Source organism: Beta vulgaris, chromosome 6 (assembly GCF_026745355.1).
Source record: "Beta vulgaris subsp. vulgaris cultivar EL10 chromosome 6, EL10.2, whole genome shotgun sequence".
Classification (NCBI taxonomy): domain Eukaryota; kingdom Viridiplantae; phylum Streptophyta; class Magnoliopsida; order Caryophyllales; family Amaranthaceae; genus Beta; species Beta vulgaris.
This window is the reverse complement of record NC_079207.1, coordinates 30610091-30627926: the sequence shown is the minus strand read 5'-3', so window position 1 is coordinate 30627926 and position 17836 is coordinate 30610091. Positions and strand designations below refer to the sequence as shown.

At 35.4% G+C, this 17836-nt stretch overlaps 2 protein-coding genes across 2 annotated transcripts; one reads left to right on the top strand and one right to left on the bottom strand.

Moving 5' to 3' along the window:
* Positions 1 to 356: 356 nt before the first annotated feature.
* LOC109133810 (protein NRT1/ PTR FAMILY 2.7-like) lies at positions 357 to 7114 on the top strand. Its single transcript, XM_048647501.2, has 2 exons — positions 357 to 886; positions 6757 to 7114. Exons 1-2 carry the CDS (start codon positions 360 to 362, stop codon positions 7112 to 7114), a joined length of 885 nt encoding a protein of 294 aa, XP_048503458.2. The 5' UTR covers positions 357 to 359.
* A 7883-nt stretch (positions 7115 to 14997) lies between these two features.
* Positions 14998 to 17285, bottom strand: LOC109133809 (secreted RxLR effector protein 161-like). Its single transcript, XM_019247647.3, has 2 exons — positions 16822 to 17285; positions 14998 to 15163 (listed from the first exon to the last, which is right to left on the bottom strand). Exons 1-2 carry the CDS (start codon positions 17283 to 17285, stop codon positions 14998 to 15000), a joined length of 630 nt encoding a protein of 209 aa, XP_019103192.3.
* Positions 17286 to 17836: the final 551 nt, after the last annotated feature.

Genomic DNA, 17836 nt, shown 5'->3' with positions numbered 1-17836 from the left:
AAGTTCGATAGCTTTAACCTTGGCTGCAGGAAGTTGGCATGCAAATCTGACGATATATTTAGACGACTATTACAACATGAATAACAATGATGCTACACGTCTTCATCATGTAACAAATATTGGAGTGTATTCCTTCTCAATCATTGGAGCCCTCCTTGCAGACTCTGCTTTTGGGTCATTCTTCATCATCAATACATCATCTTTTTGTTCTTTATTTGTAAGTTTAACGTGTAATATGTTGTAGATTACTCGTACTAAATTTGATGAACGATATTGGATATTTATCAATAAACTAACTTTGGACGATTATTACTTAACTAATAAAAAATGTTTCACATGTACACATGCAGGGGTTAATCATGTTATTTTTATCAACCATAATTCCTTCTTTACGGCCTCAATCATGTGAAATCAACAAAAACTGTGATCATACACCAGCAAAATTTCAATTCGCATATCTCCTTGTTGCATTATCACTAGCCACAATGGGATTTGGGAGCACTCGATTCTTGCTTAGCTCTCTCGGAGCTTTTCAATTTGCCAAGCTGAAACATCGACGAAACTTCTTCAATGCCTACATTTGGGGATATGCAGTTTCATGGGCTATCAACTATGCTATCCTTGGATTTCTTGTACAAGAGAAGGCTAAATGGAAAACCAGTTTCGGCATTGGAATTGCTGGAAACGTAGTTGGTATTGTACTCTTCTTGGTTGGTTCTAAATATTTTCAACATATTATAGCCCGACCTAATCCATTTTTAAGAAAGATACAATCTCTACTTTGTCATTTGTTAAGAAGGTTTAGTGGCAGAAATAGTGTTCATAATATTCAACGATCGAATGTGGAGATGATTGATGATGCAGTGGTTCGAGGACAAACTTTGAGGTATAAACTTCAACCTTTTCAAGTATCTTATCATCATTATCATGCAAATTAAATTTGTTTGATCAGGAATTTAATTAGAAAAATAAATACACACAAGCCTAAGGGCTCAATGCCTTAAATATCAATCAACCAAAGCCTTAATCCCCGTGGGTCGTCCTGAACCGCTAGACGATGGGGGCATACGTGCGCAATTGCCATCATTATGAATAAACATGATTATTCTATATGATCATCAACAAAGATCCTCCTCCTCAATTCCTCAAGATAAAAAACCTCATTCTCATTCAAAATAATTTGCTTGATAGCCTTCCTTACTCCTTCCACCCAAATCATCTTCGGCCTTCCCTACCCTCTTCTACACTGCTTGTGATCCCAACCCTCAACTCTTCAAACCGGTGCATCTTGTGGTCTTCGTCTTACATGTCTAAACCAACACAAACAAATTTCCCTTAATTTGTCTCCAATGTCTGTGACCCCAACTTTCCTCTGGGTATTTTTGTTCCTAATTCTATCCCTTAGAGTGTTGCCACACATCCATGTCAACATCCGCATCTCAGTACCTCCCACCTACTTAATGGGTTCCTTTTCAAAATCCTAACATTATGTACCATATAAAAGCATTGGTCTTATACTTGTCCTATAGAATTTTCCCGTCAACTTTAAAGGGATGCTCCGGTTATGCAATACTCAAGTTGCCGCTCTCCATTTAAGCCACCCCAATATAATCCTATGAGCCACATCCTGCTCAATATTGCCATTCTTTTAAATGATAGACCCAAGATACTTAAAGCACTCATTCATGGCCAAATCATTTCCATTCGAACTCAGTACATGACCGCTTGTCCCCCATCCGAGTACTAAGACAACATTCCAAGTATTCAGTTTTACTCCAGCTTAATTTAAACCCTCTAGATTCAGTGTTCCAATAATTTAGCATTGACCCTAACCCTATTTTCATCCACCAAAGCTATATCTTCCGCAAACAACATACACCATGGAACCTCATCTTGAATCCACCTTGTTACTTCATCTAAAACTATCGCAAAAAGAAAAGGGCTTAACGTTGAACCTTAATGTAATCCAATTGCTATAGGAAAATTATTTGTTAACCCATCACAAGTCCTTAACCAAGGCTATATATCCTTAACAAAGTCTATATGTCTTCGCAGCATACACTTCTTTATGATTGCCCCCCAAGGATAACCAAATGACCATAACACTTTGTATTTATACATCTTTTATAAAAATTTATCAAGGAGTATCTTTCTTAAACCTACTATTAAACGAAGTTAACTTATTATTTCAATGATAAAGACGGTCAGCAATGCATCCAATGCCTTAATATCGAATACCGTCTACCTCCTAATTTTTAATAATTTTCTAGCTATATCCCTCCAACAAAAAATGTTCTGTTTGACTTCACACTATATGTCGCACGAACTACCCCTCTCATGTTCCATTAATGATGCAGCTTATAACATTAGTTTCGAAAGTGGCTATTCTTCGTATAAAACAATAGCTAGAGAATTATGCGGCATATACTAAGATTTCAGTATGAAAAGCATCAAATGAGACTGCTCTAGTTGCTGAAGTCGCAAGTAGGAGTATTTAAACAAAAATAGGTTTTTTTTTTTTTTTTGCTCAATATGTAAGATTCTTTTCATACCAAATCACCACATACAAGGATCAAAGTCTACTTACAAACTTCCAAACATTTATGCCTCACCCACTCTTTGTCTCTTCTAGAAACTTTCCCAGGCAGACTGCGATAAGTTCTATCAATAACAGTTTTCTGTGTCAAATTTACTGTCTTATCTACATGAACAATCTTCTGTTCCCACAGTGCTTCATTTCTCACATGCCAGATCTTGTATATGATTGCTGCAATCACTGCGTACTTAATCTTCTTCTGCAATGGAGAGCATCTGCTGCTTCTGATCAATTGTAGTATCTGTGGAACATTCATTCCTTCATCTTCCATTTGTAACCATTTTCTAATAATCTCCAATACCTTCAGGCTATACCTACAGGAAAAGAATAGGTGCTCCTGTGATTCATTCTCCAAACCACAAATCAGGCAGAGGGGATCAGGGCTCACACCAATTCTATACGTTCTCTCTGTTGTTTGCAAATATATATATATATATATATATATATATATATATATATATATATATATAGGGGTAGGATCCGCGGAAAACAGCTCTTAATCTGAAAACTGAAAACAAGGTAACTTTTAAGCCCTTTGGGGTAACTTTTAACACTTTTAGGGTAACTTTTGTCAGTTTTAGGGTAACTTTATTATATTTGTTGTTCTATATATTTCAAGGGTAACTTTATTTATTATAAGAATAACTATTACCACTTTTAGGGTAACTTTTACCATTTTTAGGACAACTTTTTAGATTTTAAGGGTAACTTTTTTTAACTTTGATTATAGTTAAACCTATGAAGGATTCGAACCTAAATCATTGTGTCTTACACAATGTTTTGTCAATTGAGCTAATAGGTTGTATGAATTTCGCCAAATATATGTTAGTGAGAGGGGGTAACAAAGAGCTTTAATACAGCAACTAATAACAATTTTTGGAAACTAATAAAAACAGAGTATGCTACACCATAATGAACAAGATAAAAATAACAGAGAGAACACCAAAAGTAAAAAGTAGACAATACCACAGAATAACGAAAGATTAGGAAAATTAAAATTATCAGTTTTACATCAGAGAAAGCAACAACATCCAAGTAATGTAACCATAAGATTTCATAAACACGCAATATAAAGTTACTCTAAAAGTGCATAAAGCTACCCTTGAAATATATATGAAATTACCCTAAAATTACTAAAAGTTAGCCTAAAAACGGTAAAAATTATCCTAAAAGTGGTAATATTTAGTCTTATAATAAATAAAGTTATCCTTCAAATATATACAACTACCCTTAATATAATAAAGTTACCCCAAAACTGGCAAAAGTTATCCTAAAAGTGTTAAAAGTTACCCTAAAGGGGTTAAAAGTTACCCTTGTTTTCAGTTTTCAGTCTAAAGATAGTTTTCACGAGATCTCATTCCTATATATATATATATATATATAACACTAGGTTAGTACCCGTGCGATGCACGGCTGTAAAATATTATAATGTATGGTTGTTTTTAATAATAAATGCATAATTTAAAATTTGACTTAATAAATGCTTAGTTATAAACAGTATAAATCTTGTAAAAAAAAAAAACAGTATAGATTGTGTAATAGAGAATTATTAAAATGGACTAACTATTACTCTACACATCGTCTTAAATTAATTATCACAAATGTCTTTTTAAGTTGTTCATCTATTTGTCACATGCTTTTTAGGAATCAATTGTTCCAATTTTACTCATCCAATTATTTTGTCCTATTATATTACCCTCTAAAAAAATTGTATTATTTTTCAGTTATTTTAGGAGAAAGAAATTTATAGTATTATAGTATGATAGTATAATTTTTTTTTGTTAAAAGAAGTAATGTTCTTACAAAGACAACTTAGATAACAAAAAAATAATGGTATTTAAAGGAAAAAAAGTTCTAACCAACAGTGGCCAAAGGAAAAAAAAAATGGACATCACTTATCATCATTAGTCATTACATTACAACTTACAAATGGCTAGAAAGTAGAAAGTAAGTAACAAAAAGAAAGCTAGCTTGGTTTTTCTAAAAAAAAAAAAAAGAAAGAAATAGGATAGAAGTAATTTCCCCTGCTCATCCTTTCTTTCCAAAAGCAAAAGAAATTATTTTCCCCTGCTCATCCTTTCTTTCCAAAAGCAAAATCTGTTCTCATCCATAAGCAATTGCTAATCTCTCACTATGATGACTTAATGCTCCTTCTTTCAAGTCCTCATCCATATCATAAAGCACCTCAGATGTATCAGGGACATGCCCATGTAAGCTCAAGAGCCTATCAACCTTAGTGTTTTGCTGATAAAGAAATATAGCAATATTGAAACAGAGGAAAAAAATGGAAGGCGTACTTTTTTTTTCTTGCTGGAAGAGAGAGAGAGAGGGATATAGAGAGAAATATGCACTACAACTTATGGTGTCAATTTTGTGTTATCAATAAACGCTTAAGGGGTTTGGTATTTTATCATTTACTATAGAAGATTAAGGGTTTTTTTTGGCTGCTCTTTGTGTTATCAATAAATAAATGCTGGTTTAAGGAGGACAGAGAAAGTAATGGGCGGGAATTATAGAAGATCAAGGGTTTTATTTTTTTTGTTGTTTTCTATGTTATCAATAAATTAGCTGTAAAATAAAAGTATTTACTCTTTGGAACTTTTAAAAGAAGAGAAGGAAGGGACTTTCTAGTAGGTACTTGATATGGGCGGGAATTAGGAGAACATATGCATGCCACCTAGGATAATTTTGGGGGGAAAACTGAACCATGTTTTCTCTTTTAGTATATAGTAATAGATAGATTATAAGTTTATTCTGTAATTGTTTTGACCAACTTTGAATGCTTAATAAGCTTATATTGAGTTCTTATCGATAAATTAAAACATAGATTTCTAATCAATTGATGTGCTAGTTAATCATCTTGTGGTAGCATGGAATTAACGATTACTGACACATGCGCATTATGATTATACATGTTGCAGCACCTACTCTGAATGCTTACTTCTATTACATGCAAGTATGTGTTGACGCTATTATTATCTCATCTAAGTCATCTCATATTCAAATACGACAATCCGACTTTTGTGCAGACCTTTTTCACAGTAAAATTAGTGTGCACTAAACTCACGCACGTGAATCGGGACACACACTTCTATAATACACAAAAACCCACTATATCTCAAACAGATACACTATATAAGATAGAATACACTATATCAGCAACAAATACACTATAACACAAAGAAGCATTGTAGCTCTTCCAAAAAAGAAATACTATAGCACATCGAAACACATTATGCCACATACAATTACACAATATATCCCAACTGCCAATATTATCCTAATCTTTTATAACATGTTCAATTGTACAATCAACTATAATACACAGAAAAAAATTATATCACAAACGATACACTATATCAGAAAGAAATACACTATATCACAAACATATCATAGCACAAAGAAGTACTATCACAAATAAACACATTATACCACACACAAACACACTATATCGAAACCGACAATATAATCCTAATCTTCTATAACAGGTTCAATAAATGCACAATCAAATATATCACAAAAACTAAATAATAGAGTAAGATCAACTTGACGAGGGAGAATATGAAGTAGTTATGAGAAAGAAATGAAAAAAAATAAAAGAAAATATAAGGCGAGAGGAAGATAAAACCGTACGAATTCTAATCATTACAACCTCTATAACATCTAATAGGAGTTTCTTTACAAATATGAACAGGAAATAAAATCTTTGTAACATTATAGTTGGAAAGGCCAAGCAATAAAGTAAAAGAAGATAATTTATTTAATCTTGTGAAAACCCTTAACTTACAAAGTATGATATATCAAATAATCAATAAATAAGGCCATATTTTAATTCACGAGAACCGATCCTTTTATTAAATATTATATATAAGTCTAATGACCTCATCTTAATATTATAAATCTTCAATTTTGCAAGTAAAAGAAAAGACTTGCAAAAGGAGAAAATTAATCCTTGATATGCAATGCAACACATATTTGGATAATATTCTTGAAATAGTGGTAATCCCTTTTGTTCGCCGCTTTAGTCCTCTTCAATTTTGTAATCCTATAGTTAATTTGATCAACATATAAAAAGAACCGCAATTTATTGACTAATGAAATTATTTACTTAATACTTTGTTCATTATACTAATGCTTATATATGATGACTATGCATTTAGATCCCTGAGCCAAGCAAGTTTAAAAGGTCAGGACAACATGATGGTGATGGATAGAAGCGAATTATGGACTGAAAAGCCACAAGACGTAAATGAAGAATGTTGGAAAGTTATCAAATTAATACCAGCAAGTTCAGCAGGTGTTATCTTAAACACAGCTGTAGCAACAAGTAGCACCCTAGCTATGTACCAAGCGTCCAACATGGACTTGACCTTTGGGTCCAACTTCAAACTCCCACGGGAAGCCACAACGATCGTTACTCTCGTATTCACCGCCATTACGGTCTCTATTTTTGACGTTTTCTTCTTTCCGTTGTGGGAAAGAGTGGTAGGTCGGTCCATGAAGCCCATGCAACTGTAGGAATATATAAGTACTATAAAGCGGAATTTCATGAATCAAATTCATAAGCACTTAAAACAGGATCACATGCATATACAATTAAGGATCACATACAAGTTTAGAAATAACCTTTGTAGCGTGATTTCCACAAAGCTTGAATAACCCGAATTGAGAATCTCAGATGTGATTCCTCTACTTAGTCCACCAACCCGGATCAACACTCCACCAACGCTAGTTGGAAAGGAAGAAAACTTCTTTCTTGTTTTTGGAGTTTAAACGTGACTTTGATGAAGAGAGAGAATAGGAGAGAGAAAATAATAAGAGAATAAAACTGACTGTTTTCTTTTCTGCCTAACCCAAATATATAAAAGTATTTAGGTCAGATTTCTCTCCCCTTTTCCTATCTCTTGGCCGGCCACCCTAGGGCCCTCTTGGGCTCTAGGTTTCTTTTGTTGATCCAAGTTTAATGTGTGACCTTGTAGGATCCGTTACATTGGGCTTCGGGTTTATTTATTTACTAATCCGAAGTTCTATAGCTTTCTCTAGCAAGACGTATAGACGACCCAATATAACGAATTTATTATCTCTATAATACGATCCATTATATATTAGTAATTGCATTTAAGTCGAGGACATAAATCCTTCAATCTCCCACTTGTCCGAGACGAGTGTGCAATGTTTTTATTCCTCAAGTCTCTTAATGTCTTAATTTGATAGTATGATCATATTTCTATATCATCCATACTAGCTTTCAAATTATTCCTTGAAATCCGAGTTCAAATTGTCAAACAAATGATCATCGAATGATCCATTTGAGCACGGCCATGCATTTTCAATTTTTCACTCTTCAAGGGGCCAAGACACCTATCCTATCTCATATAGGAGGACTTTTCCAATCTTGTAGTAACCAATACTCCCACTCAACTTTTAGCACAACCTGAATGCTGCCTTTATAGTCCCTTTTTACGGCATGACGTTTGACAGTATCAAAGCTATCCTAATCATTGGGCTAAGTAATGTTCTACTCATGTCTCAGGAATCTACTAATATAATTTCGAAGTTATAAAACTTCTAAGCAGGTCAAGTTCGACTATGTATCAACTATACATGTCCATATGATTGATTAAACATCTCTATGTTTCCATAGCCCATGAAACGGCGCTATCAATCAATCTTGTATGCTAATCCCTTTAATAAGTCATTTATGTCCAGTTTAATGACTTAGATTAGGAACTTTAATATTCTATGAATTCTGTTCACTTATGGTGTTTCATTCATCAAATCACATATTTGACAAAACCATAAATTCAAGATATATTTTGGACATTTTATTTAATACCAAACCAAAATTAAAAAAGATAAAATTTATTATTATAAACATAAATAGCAAAACCATGTCTTTACATTGTAATAAGTTTCTTAAACCTAGTACAATCTAAAGTCACTCTAACATTTGCTTCAAGCCTATAGCCCTAGCGTGACACTCATGCTTGGGTTGAGGTAATGGTTTAGTTAGCGGATCAACCACATTCTCATCCGTATGAACTTTACTTTGAGCTCTTCTAGCTCATTGCTACTCCATTTAGACGAAAGACATACCCTGACTGAGAGCGGTAGTCATCTTTGTCGGTTTGGAAGCTTGCATCGTGTAACCTTCAACAACCAACTCACTTTGTCCCCCATATACTAAGAACATGCCTTTAGTCCTCCTTAAGTACTTAAGGATGCTCTTAGCTGCAGTCCAGTGTGCTTCTCCTGGATTTGCTTGGAACCTGCTGCACATGCTCAAGGCATATGCAACATCAGGTCGAGTACTTATCATGGCATACATGATAGACCCTATAGCCGAAGCATAAGGAATGCTACTCATTCGCTTTAACTCATCAGGCTCAGTCGGGCACTGACTCTTGCTAAGCGATATGCCATGTGACATGGGAACGAAACCTCTCTTCGAGTTTTCCATGTTGAACCTTGTAAGAACCTTATCAATATAAGTTTCTTGACTTAGCCCAATCATCCTTCGAGACCTATCTCTATGGATTTTGATTCCCAGTATGTACTCAGCTTCTCCAAGGTCCTTCATAGAGAAACAACTTTTAACCATTCCTTGACTAACTCAAGCATTGGTATGTCGTTTCCATGATTAGTATGTCATCTACATACAGAACCAAGAAGACTAAGCTGCTCCCACTAAACTTCTTGTAAACACAAGACTCTTCTTCGCTTTTGATGAAACCAAATCGTTTGATTGCCTCATCAAACCGAAGATTCCAGCTCCGAGATGCCTGCTTCAATCCATAAATGGATCTCTGAAGCTTGCAAACTCTTTAGGATTTTCTGGATCTTCAAAACCTTCAGGTTGTGTCATGTACACATCCTCATTCAAGAACCCATTCAAGAATGCGGTTTTGACATCCATCTGCCAAATTTCGTAATCGAAAAATGCAGCAATCGCTAAAAGTATCCGAATTGATTTAAGCATTGCTACTGGAGAAAAGGTCTTATCATAGTCTATACCATGAACTTGTCTGAATCCTTTTGCAACCAGTCTTGCTTTGTAGACATAGACATTTCCATCTTTGTCTGTTTTCAATTTGAACACCCACTTGCATCCAATAGGGTTAACCCCACCAGGCAAGTCAACCAGTATCCAAACTTTATTCTCAGACAGGAAGTCTAACTCGAATTTCATGGCCTCAAGCCATTTCTCAGAGTCTGGGCTCGTCAAAGCTTGTTTGTAGGTTCTGAATTTTCCAAAATCATAATTTCAGAATTTTCAGTCATTAGGAAATCAACCAACCTTTTGTTTGGAATCCTTGGTCTACTTGACCTACGCGGGGTCTGAGCATCAAGAGAAACGTTCTCTTCAACAGTTTGAAGATTTTCGCTTGATTCAACTTCGAATGGGACGGTAGGAGGTTCATGCGTTGAATACGTTATCTCCTCAACATGACTTTCGTCTTGTTGGGCCGTCTCTGACATGGTGTGAGCCACGTCCAGTTGTTGCTCATCTCGAATTTCTTCGAGTGTTATTTTACTCCCACTTGTCTTTCTAGAAACAAATTCCTTTTCAAGAAGGCACCATCACGAGCAACAAACACTTTGTTCTCTTGACGGTTATAGAAGTAATAACCCCTTGTCTCTTTTGGATACCCCACAAAGAGACATTTATCTGACTTGGGTGCGAGTTTGTCTGATAGTAACCGCTTTACATAGACCTCGCATCCCCAGATTTTAAGAAAAGACAAGTTTGGAGGTTTTCCATTCCATAACTCATATGGAGTCTTTTCTACAGCCTTTGACGGGCTCCTATTTAGTGTGTGTGCAGCAGTTTCGAGAGCGTATCCCAAAAAGAAATCGGTAGATCAGCAAGACTCATCATAGATCGAACCATATCTAGTAATGTTCGATTCCTCCTTTCAGATACACCATTTAACTGTGGTGTTCCTGGTGGAGTTAATTGTGAAAGAATTCCACAATCCTTTAGATGATCATCAAACTCTTGGCTCAAATATTCACCACCACGATCGATCGTAGTGCTTTTATTGTCTTACCAAGTTGATTCTGTACTTCATTTTGGAACTCTTTGAATCTATCAAAAGATTCCGACTTATGTTTCATCAAGTAAATATAGCCATATCTACTCAAATCATCAGTGAAGGTGATGAAGTAATTAAACCCTCCCCTTGCCTTTGTGCTCATAGGACCACATACATCTGTATGTATGAGTCCTAAAAGATCGCTGGCCCTTTCACCTTTTCCAGTAAATGGTGATTTTGTCATTTTACCCATTAAGCATGATTCACATACATCAAATGATTCAAAGTCAAATGATGGAATTATACCGTCCTTTTGTAACTTGTGAATGCGCTTTTGGTTTATATGACCCATTCGGCAATGCCAAATATAGGTTAGGTTAGAATCATTTGATTTCTTTTCTTGCTATCTATGTTATAGACTTGTAATGATTATCAAGCACATATAACCATTTATAAATTAGCTCTGGCATAGAACATATTATTGTAAAATGGAACAACATTTGTTCTTTATTTCAAAGCAAAAACCTTCAGAATCCAAAACTGAAACCGAAATTATGTTCTTAGTTATTGAGGAACGAAATAACAATTATTCAATTCTAAAATAAGCCCAGATGGCAAGTGTAGACTATAGCTTCCGACGGCAAGTGCAGCAACTCGTGCTCCATTTCCAACGCGTAGCTCTACCTCGCCTTTTGCCAACTTCCTACTTCTTTTTAGTCCCTGCACATCATTAACTATGTGAGAACCACAACCGGTATCAAATACCCATAAAGAAGTAGAAGTCAAATTGATTTCTATAACATATATACCTGAAGTGAAGCCCCAGACTTCTTTATTTCCTCCAAGTATATCGGGCAGTTCCTCTTCCAGTGTCCAATCTTGTGACAGTGGAAGCACTTGCTTTCCGCAGCACCTTGGCTTGGCGGTTGGCTTAGGTTTTTCAGCGACAGTGGCAACTTGCTTGCCTTTGTCCTTCTTTCCTGCCCATTTCTTTTTGAAACCCTTTCCCTTTTGAAACAAAACCTCTTTCTTTGGTTCAACCTTAGGGATGTTCCTTTCAGCATTGACCAACAATCCATGCAGCTCTTGCAAAGTCTTTTCAGACTCATTCATATTGTAGGTCATTCTGAACTGATTAAAACTATCAGGATGTGAGTGGAGAATGATGTCAGTAGCCAACTCGAGCCTATAAGGAAACCCAAGTCTTTCCATGTTTTCGAAAAGACCCATCATTTCGAACACATGGGGGCCAACAGCTTGACCCGGCTTCAAGTGACATTCAAGGATCTCCCTGTTAGTCTCATACCGCTCAACTCGGGCCTGAGTTTTAAACATGGCCCAGCTCTTGCATGATCGTGTAGGCATCCTTGGTTTCGAACCTCTTTTGGAGGTTCGGCTCCATGGCTGCTACCATCAAACAAGTGATTGGTATAGACTTATCACTAGCCTGTTTTGCACGACGTTTTTCAGCGTCAGTTGATTCATCAGTTATTACAGGAAGCGGGGTATCTAAGACGTCCTCTCGACCCTCAAACCTCAGAACGAGTCTTAAGGTCCTTTCCCAATTAAGGAAATTTTCACCATTCAGTCTGTCCTTTTCCAGAAAAGGACGAATGTTGAAACGGAGTTGTTGTTGTGATTAGACATGATATCTACAGACAGAAAAATAAGGCAAAGTTCAATTTTATGTTTATAAAGCAACCTAAAACATGTAAAAGGTTTCTAGGTTGACCACCTATTCAAAATTAAAGTCCCCTATGAATAAGTGTTTTACAAGATCCTATCAACATGTAACACTAAGCAGACGGAGGCCTTATCTTAACGTTACATTATCAAGGTAAGTAAACTCTTTTACTAATTATAACACTTTATAACTCTTGTTTAGATGGATAAACATCGCATGTTTAACTATCTCTTGCTTCAAAATTCAAAACGCTTTTGATAATTTTGTTAAGGACAACCAAACTAAGTTGTAAAATTCGCAATTTTACCTTATTATCCCAAAATTAATGATAACACCCTGCGGAGGCATGACCTATTACTATTAATTAAGGGTTTTATAAGTACTTTATGTTTGGAAAAGCAAACCTTAATATTTATTATGTTGTTATGAATTAGTGAACTCTAGCGCATCAACAACCAACATACAATAAACTTATAAGCATTTTAAAGAATAATAAAATGCGAAAATAAAATGATCTAGTATGGCCCCTAATCCTAAGAACTAAGCATAATGGCTCCTTCTTGGACTCTTCATGGATCTCCATCCACCTTTTCCATGGGCCTTCTCTTGATGGACTCTTCTTTGGATTACATAAGTATCAAAAATAATTTAATAATAACTAAATTAAATAAATTACAAAAATACTTAACGATACGCAGATCGTATTTAAAATTACAAGAATACATCACGATACGCAGATCGTATTTTCTATCTTAATTTGGGCCATACTAGTCATACATAGCAAATATATCATATATAAAAGCCACATAATAATATCATATATTATACTTGCCAATCAATTAAAATATCAAATATTCTTAATTAAAGCAAGAAGATAAAATTTTAAGTAATATCTAATCACCTAAAGATTCTATCCCTTAAAACTAGCCTAATTAATTTTAATTAGATTAAAAAATCAGATTATGGATTGAAATTTATGACCAAGTCAATAATTAACATAATTGAAATTTACTTATCTTTCTCAAAATCTGTTTTCAAATAAAACTTCCAAAAGATAAAAAAAAAAATAAAAAAACTTGGCTGCTGCTCAGTCTTTTAGTCACGTTTCTTTTATAATTTTTTTTTTTTTTTGTTTTTAATTTTGGAAAACGTGAAACTAGCAGCAGCAGGGCTGCTTTCACGCTCCTCTGCCCAGAAGGTCGTATAACCAAAAGATTTTCCGGCAACCCTTTCGAGCCCTCTCACCGGCAACTCGCCGGTTGTTTCTTTCGAGAGCCGACGTCGAACGCCGATACTTAGCCTGCGGCGGCGAGCAGCGCATTGCTCCGCACGTCAAACGTGCTTCGCACGTGGCTGCTGCCACCACCACCCTCGCTCACTTCGACTGCTCGCCGGCAGTCGCCATTCGTTCCCCCGACTTTTCGCCGGCAGACATCCGACCACCGGAGACCGGAGCACCCACGGTGGCTGCTCCTCTTCTCCCTTTCAATTTTCTTTTCTTTTCCTTTTGAAAGATATTAAAATTACAACCTTTTGAAATTTAATTAGGTGATCTTGATTAAATTAAACATAACTCTTTATGCTTAATACAGAAAATTAAATTTAAAATCTTTATTTTAATTAATTTTCAGATTTATTCATATAATTAATCACTAATTCATATAAAACACCTTTTACATGAATTTATCTTCATACATAAACGAATAACATGAATTTATTTTCGAAATTTAGAGATCTAAAATCAGAATTTTATAAATTTCGAAAATTAGGATTTAGGAGGTTAAAAATTTCGGCTATTAAATATTGAGAAAGAAAGTAATTAAAACTCCTTTTAACAAATTTCAATTAATTATTCAATCCATAATTTAATTCCTCCCCTTAATCAAATTAAAATTAATCATACATAAACTAAACTTTATGACCAAAATTCTATATGCAAGAGGCTAAAACTGATACCACTGTAGGAATATATAAGTACTATAAAGCGGAATTTCATGAATCAAATTCATAAGCACTTAAATCAGGATCACATGCATATACAATTAAGGATCACATACAAGTTTAGAAATAACCTTTGTAGCGTGATTTCCACAAAGCTTGAATAACCCGGATTGAGAATCTCAGATGTGATTCCTCTACTTAGTCCACCAACCCGGATCAACACTCCACCAATGCTAGTTGGAAAGAAGAAAACTTCTTTCTTGTTTTTGGAGTTAAACGTGACTTTGATGAAGAGAGAGAATAGGAGAGAGAAAATAATAAGAGAATAAACTGACTGTTTTCTTTTCTGCCTAACCCAAATATATAAAAGTATTTAGGTCAGATTTCTCTCCCTTTTCCTATCTCTTGGCCGGCCACCCTAGGGCCCTCTTGGGCTCTAGGTTTCTTTTGTTGATCCAAGTTTAATGTGTGACCTTGTAGGATCCGTTACATTGGGCTTCGGGTTTATTTATTTACTAATCCGAAGTTCTATAGCTTTCTCTAGCAAGACGTATAGACGACCCAATATAACGAATTTATTATTTCTATAATACGATCCATTATATATTAGTAATTGCATTTAAGTCGAGGACATAAATCCTTGAGCAACGTGGTGGGACTGGTCAAGTATTGACTGTTATTGGAATGATAGGGTTAGCTGCTGTTGAGATGGCACGTCTAGAGGCGTCGGTCAAGGGAGGTCAAACATTGTCGGTCATGTGGCTACTTTCTCCGTTGGCCTTACTAGGTATTGGAGCAGGGTGGTATATACCAGGGGGCTTGACCATCCACTTCCAAGAGTTCCCGGATTCATTAAAGTGCTTTTCAACTGCTTTGCCGACACTTCCTATTGGAATAGGATTGTACCTAAGCAAAGCACACATCAATGTGGTTAAAAGTGGAACTACATGGCTGCCAACTGATATTAACAAGGGGAGCCTAGATCGAGTTTATTGGATTCTAGCCACGATTCTGGCCGTAAACTTTTGTTATTATCTTGTATGTACTGTATACTATAGGTACTACAATTACCCTGACCCAAATGACCCATATTCTTGTGAACCCATACCCAGTTCGACCGAGATTGTTCAAGTGTAGTCCTGAAAAGGTGTACTATTCCTACATCACAAGCTTGTGAAATTTTTCTTATTTGGTAGGAAATAAAACCCAATATGGCAATATAGTAGTGAAGTGTTTCGGATTGTCCAAAACTATAATGCGTTTCTGGTAGGGGTTGCAAGTTCTGTTTCACTAGAAAATTGTTGGATGAAAGTTATAGAGTCTTGATACATGAGACTTTTTGGTTCAAAATGTAGGATATTTTGGGTGATAATGTGGAAAGATTAACAACTGATAAGTGGATATAACCATTAAAGTGCTGCTCGCATCTAAACACTAAATACACTTAGGTAGTGTTTGGATAGAAGGAATTAATTTCAAATGACACATTTCAAATTCTACATTTCAAATAGTCACATTCAATTCCAAATCATATGTTTGGGAAAAACAAGAATTATGAATTCATCATTTCGATTCCTAAGCATATACTTTTTGGGATGCGGCGCAAAGTAGAAGATTTGATCAAGGATCTTGACATGAGAAAGCTTGAGGAGAGAGAAAGCTTGACGTGAGAAAGCTTGAGGAGAGAGAAAGCCCAAGGAGAGATAGAGCACGAAGAGAGAGAATGAGCGATGTTTATTTGGGATTTCAAATGACAAGTTTTGATATTGGATTTCAAGTTCTCAAATATGGGCTTGTGTTTCAAATATGTTGGAATTGGGTCAATTTCAAATTCAAATGTTGGGTTATCCAAACATGTTATTTGGCCAAATCCAACATTTCAAATGAAATGCTTAATACCAAACAAGCCATTATATTATTTAGTGATAGAACACTCTTACATGAAATTGATAGAAATCACTCCTTAATAATTTCTCTCTACTCACAAATAAGCTATCGTAGTACTACTACTACTTCTTGTAGCTAACACTCAAACTTGGCTTAGCAACAAATAACATACATATAACACCTATTTATACTACTACACTCTACTATTGTTTTTTTTTTACTGCTTTCACAATAGCAATTCATGCTTGGCAAACTTTTTCAACTAAGGTGTACTATAGGCTTTAGGGGGAGGTGTAGGATGGTAGATTTTACAATCTACATTTAGAGTAGCAATATTTGACCAAAGTAGGAGTTGTATTTTAGCACTCCCCCTCAACGACTACTTTCTTAAAGTTAGTCTCGACATTATACCAAGTTGTTTCTGAAACTTTTCAAATGCTTGTCCTCCAAAACCTTTTGTGAATATATCAGTAACCTGGTCCTCCATATTCACTTGTTCAAGTTCAATCTCACCCCGTAGAACATTTTCTCGGACAAAATGATAATGTACCTCCACATGTTTTGTCCTAGCGTGAAAAACAAGATTTTCCGCTAAACGTATCGTAGATTTATTATCACAGCATAACTTGATTTCCCGATCAATTGGTTGATGTAGATTCTTGAGTAATTGCGCCTACCACACACACTCTTGTGTTGTCATAGCCGCTGCTCGATCTTCTACTTCTGTACTTGATAGTGACACTGTTGGTTGTCTCTTACTACACCAAGATATTGCTCCAGAACCCATATTGAACACATAACCAGTAGTTGACCGATGTGTATCAAGATCACCAACATACTCAGCATCACAATATCCGACAACTTCAAACTCTTTATCATTGTTGTACAAGATTCCATAGTCAATGGTTCCTTTCGCGTACCTTAATATCCGATGCACTACCTCTAGGTGACGCTTCATCGGTTTTTGCATGAATCGACTAATCACACTCACTGCATATGCAATATGTGGTCTGGTTAACGTGAGATAGATAAGACTTCCCACCAATTGTCTGTACATGGTTACATCTTCTAGATTGCCTTCGACTGAACATATCATTGCATTAACCTCCACTGATGTTGACATAAGCTTGCAATCGACCATTTGATATTTTTCTAGAAGATCATGGACATATTTCTACTTGCATAGAAATATCCCATCATTAGTCCGTTCCACTTCAAGACCAAGAAGATGTTTTCATTCTCCGAGCTCCTTCATTTGGAATCGTACCGAAAGATTAGCTCTTGTTTGTTGAATCTCCTCTTCAAAATCTCCTGTGATCACTACAAGAAAAGGTTGCAATTACGACGAAAAAATACGACCATACACGTTTCTGATCGTAAATAATGAGCATTTACGACCAGATATGCTAATTGGTCGTAAATAGAAGAAATTATCTACGACGAGATGAATTATGGTTGTAAATGCTTATTATTTACAACGAGATTCATTTCTTGTCGTAAATAACGAGCATTTACGACCAGATTTAGTAAACTGGTCGTAAATATAAGATTTTTTTTGCGACGAGATAGAAATCTGATCGTAAATATCAAAATCTAAAAATTTGGCTAAAATTAAAGCGGGATTCTTTCCCGGTTAACATTTATTGAAATTTAAACCTTATATTCTAACCCACCCACCTCATCACCGACACA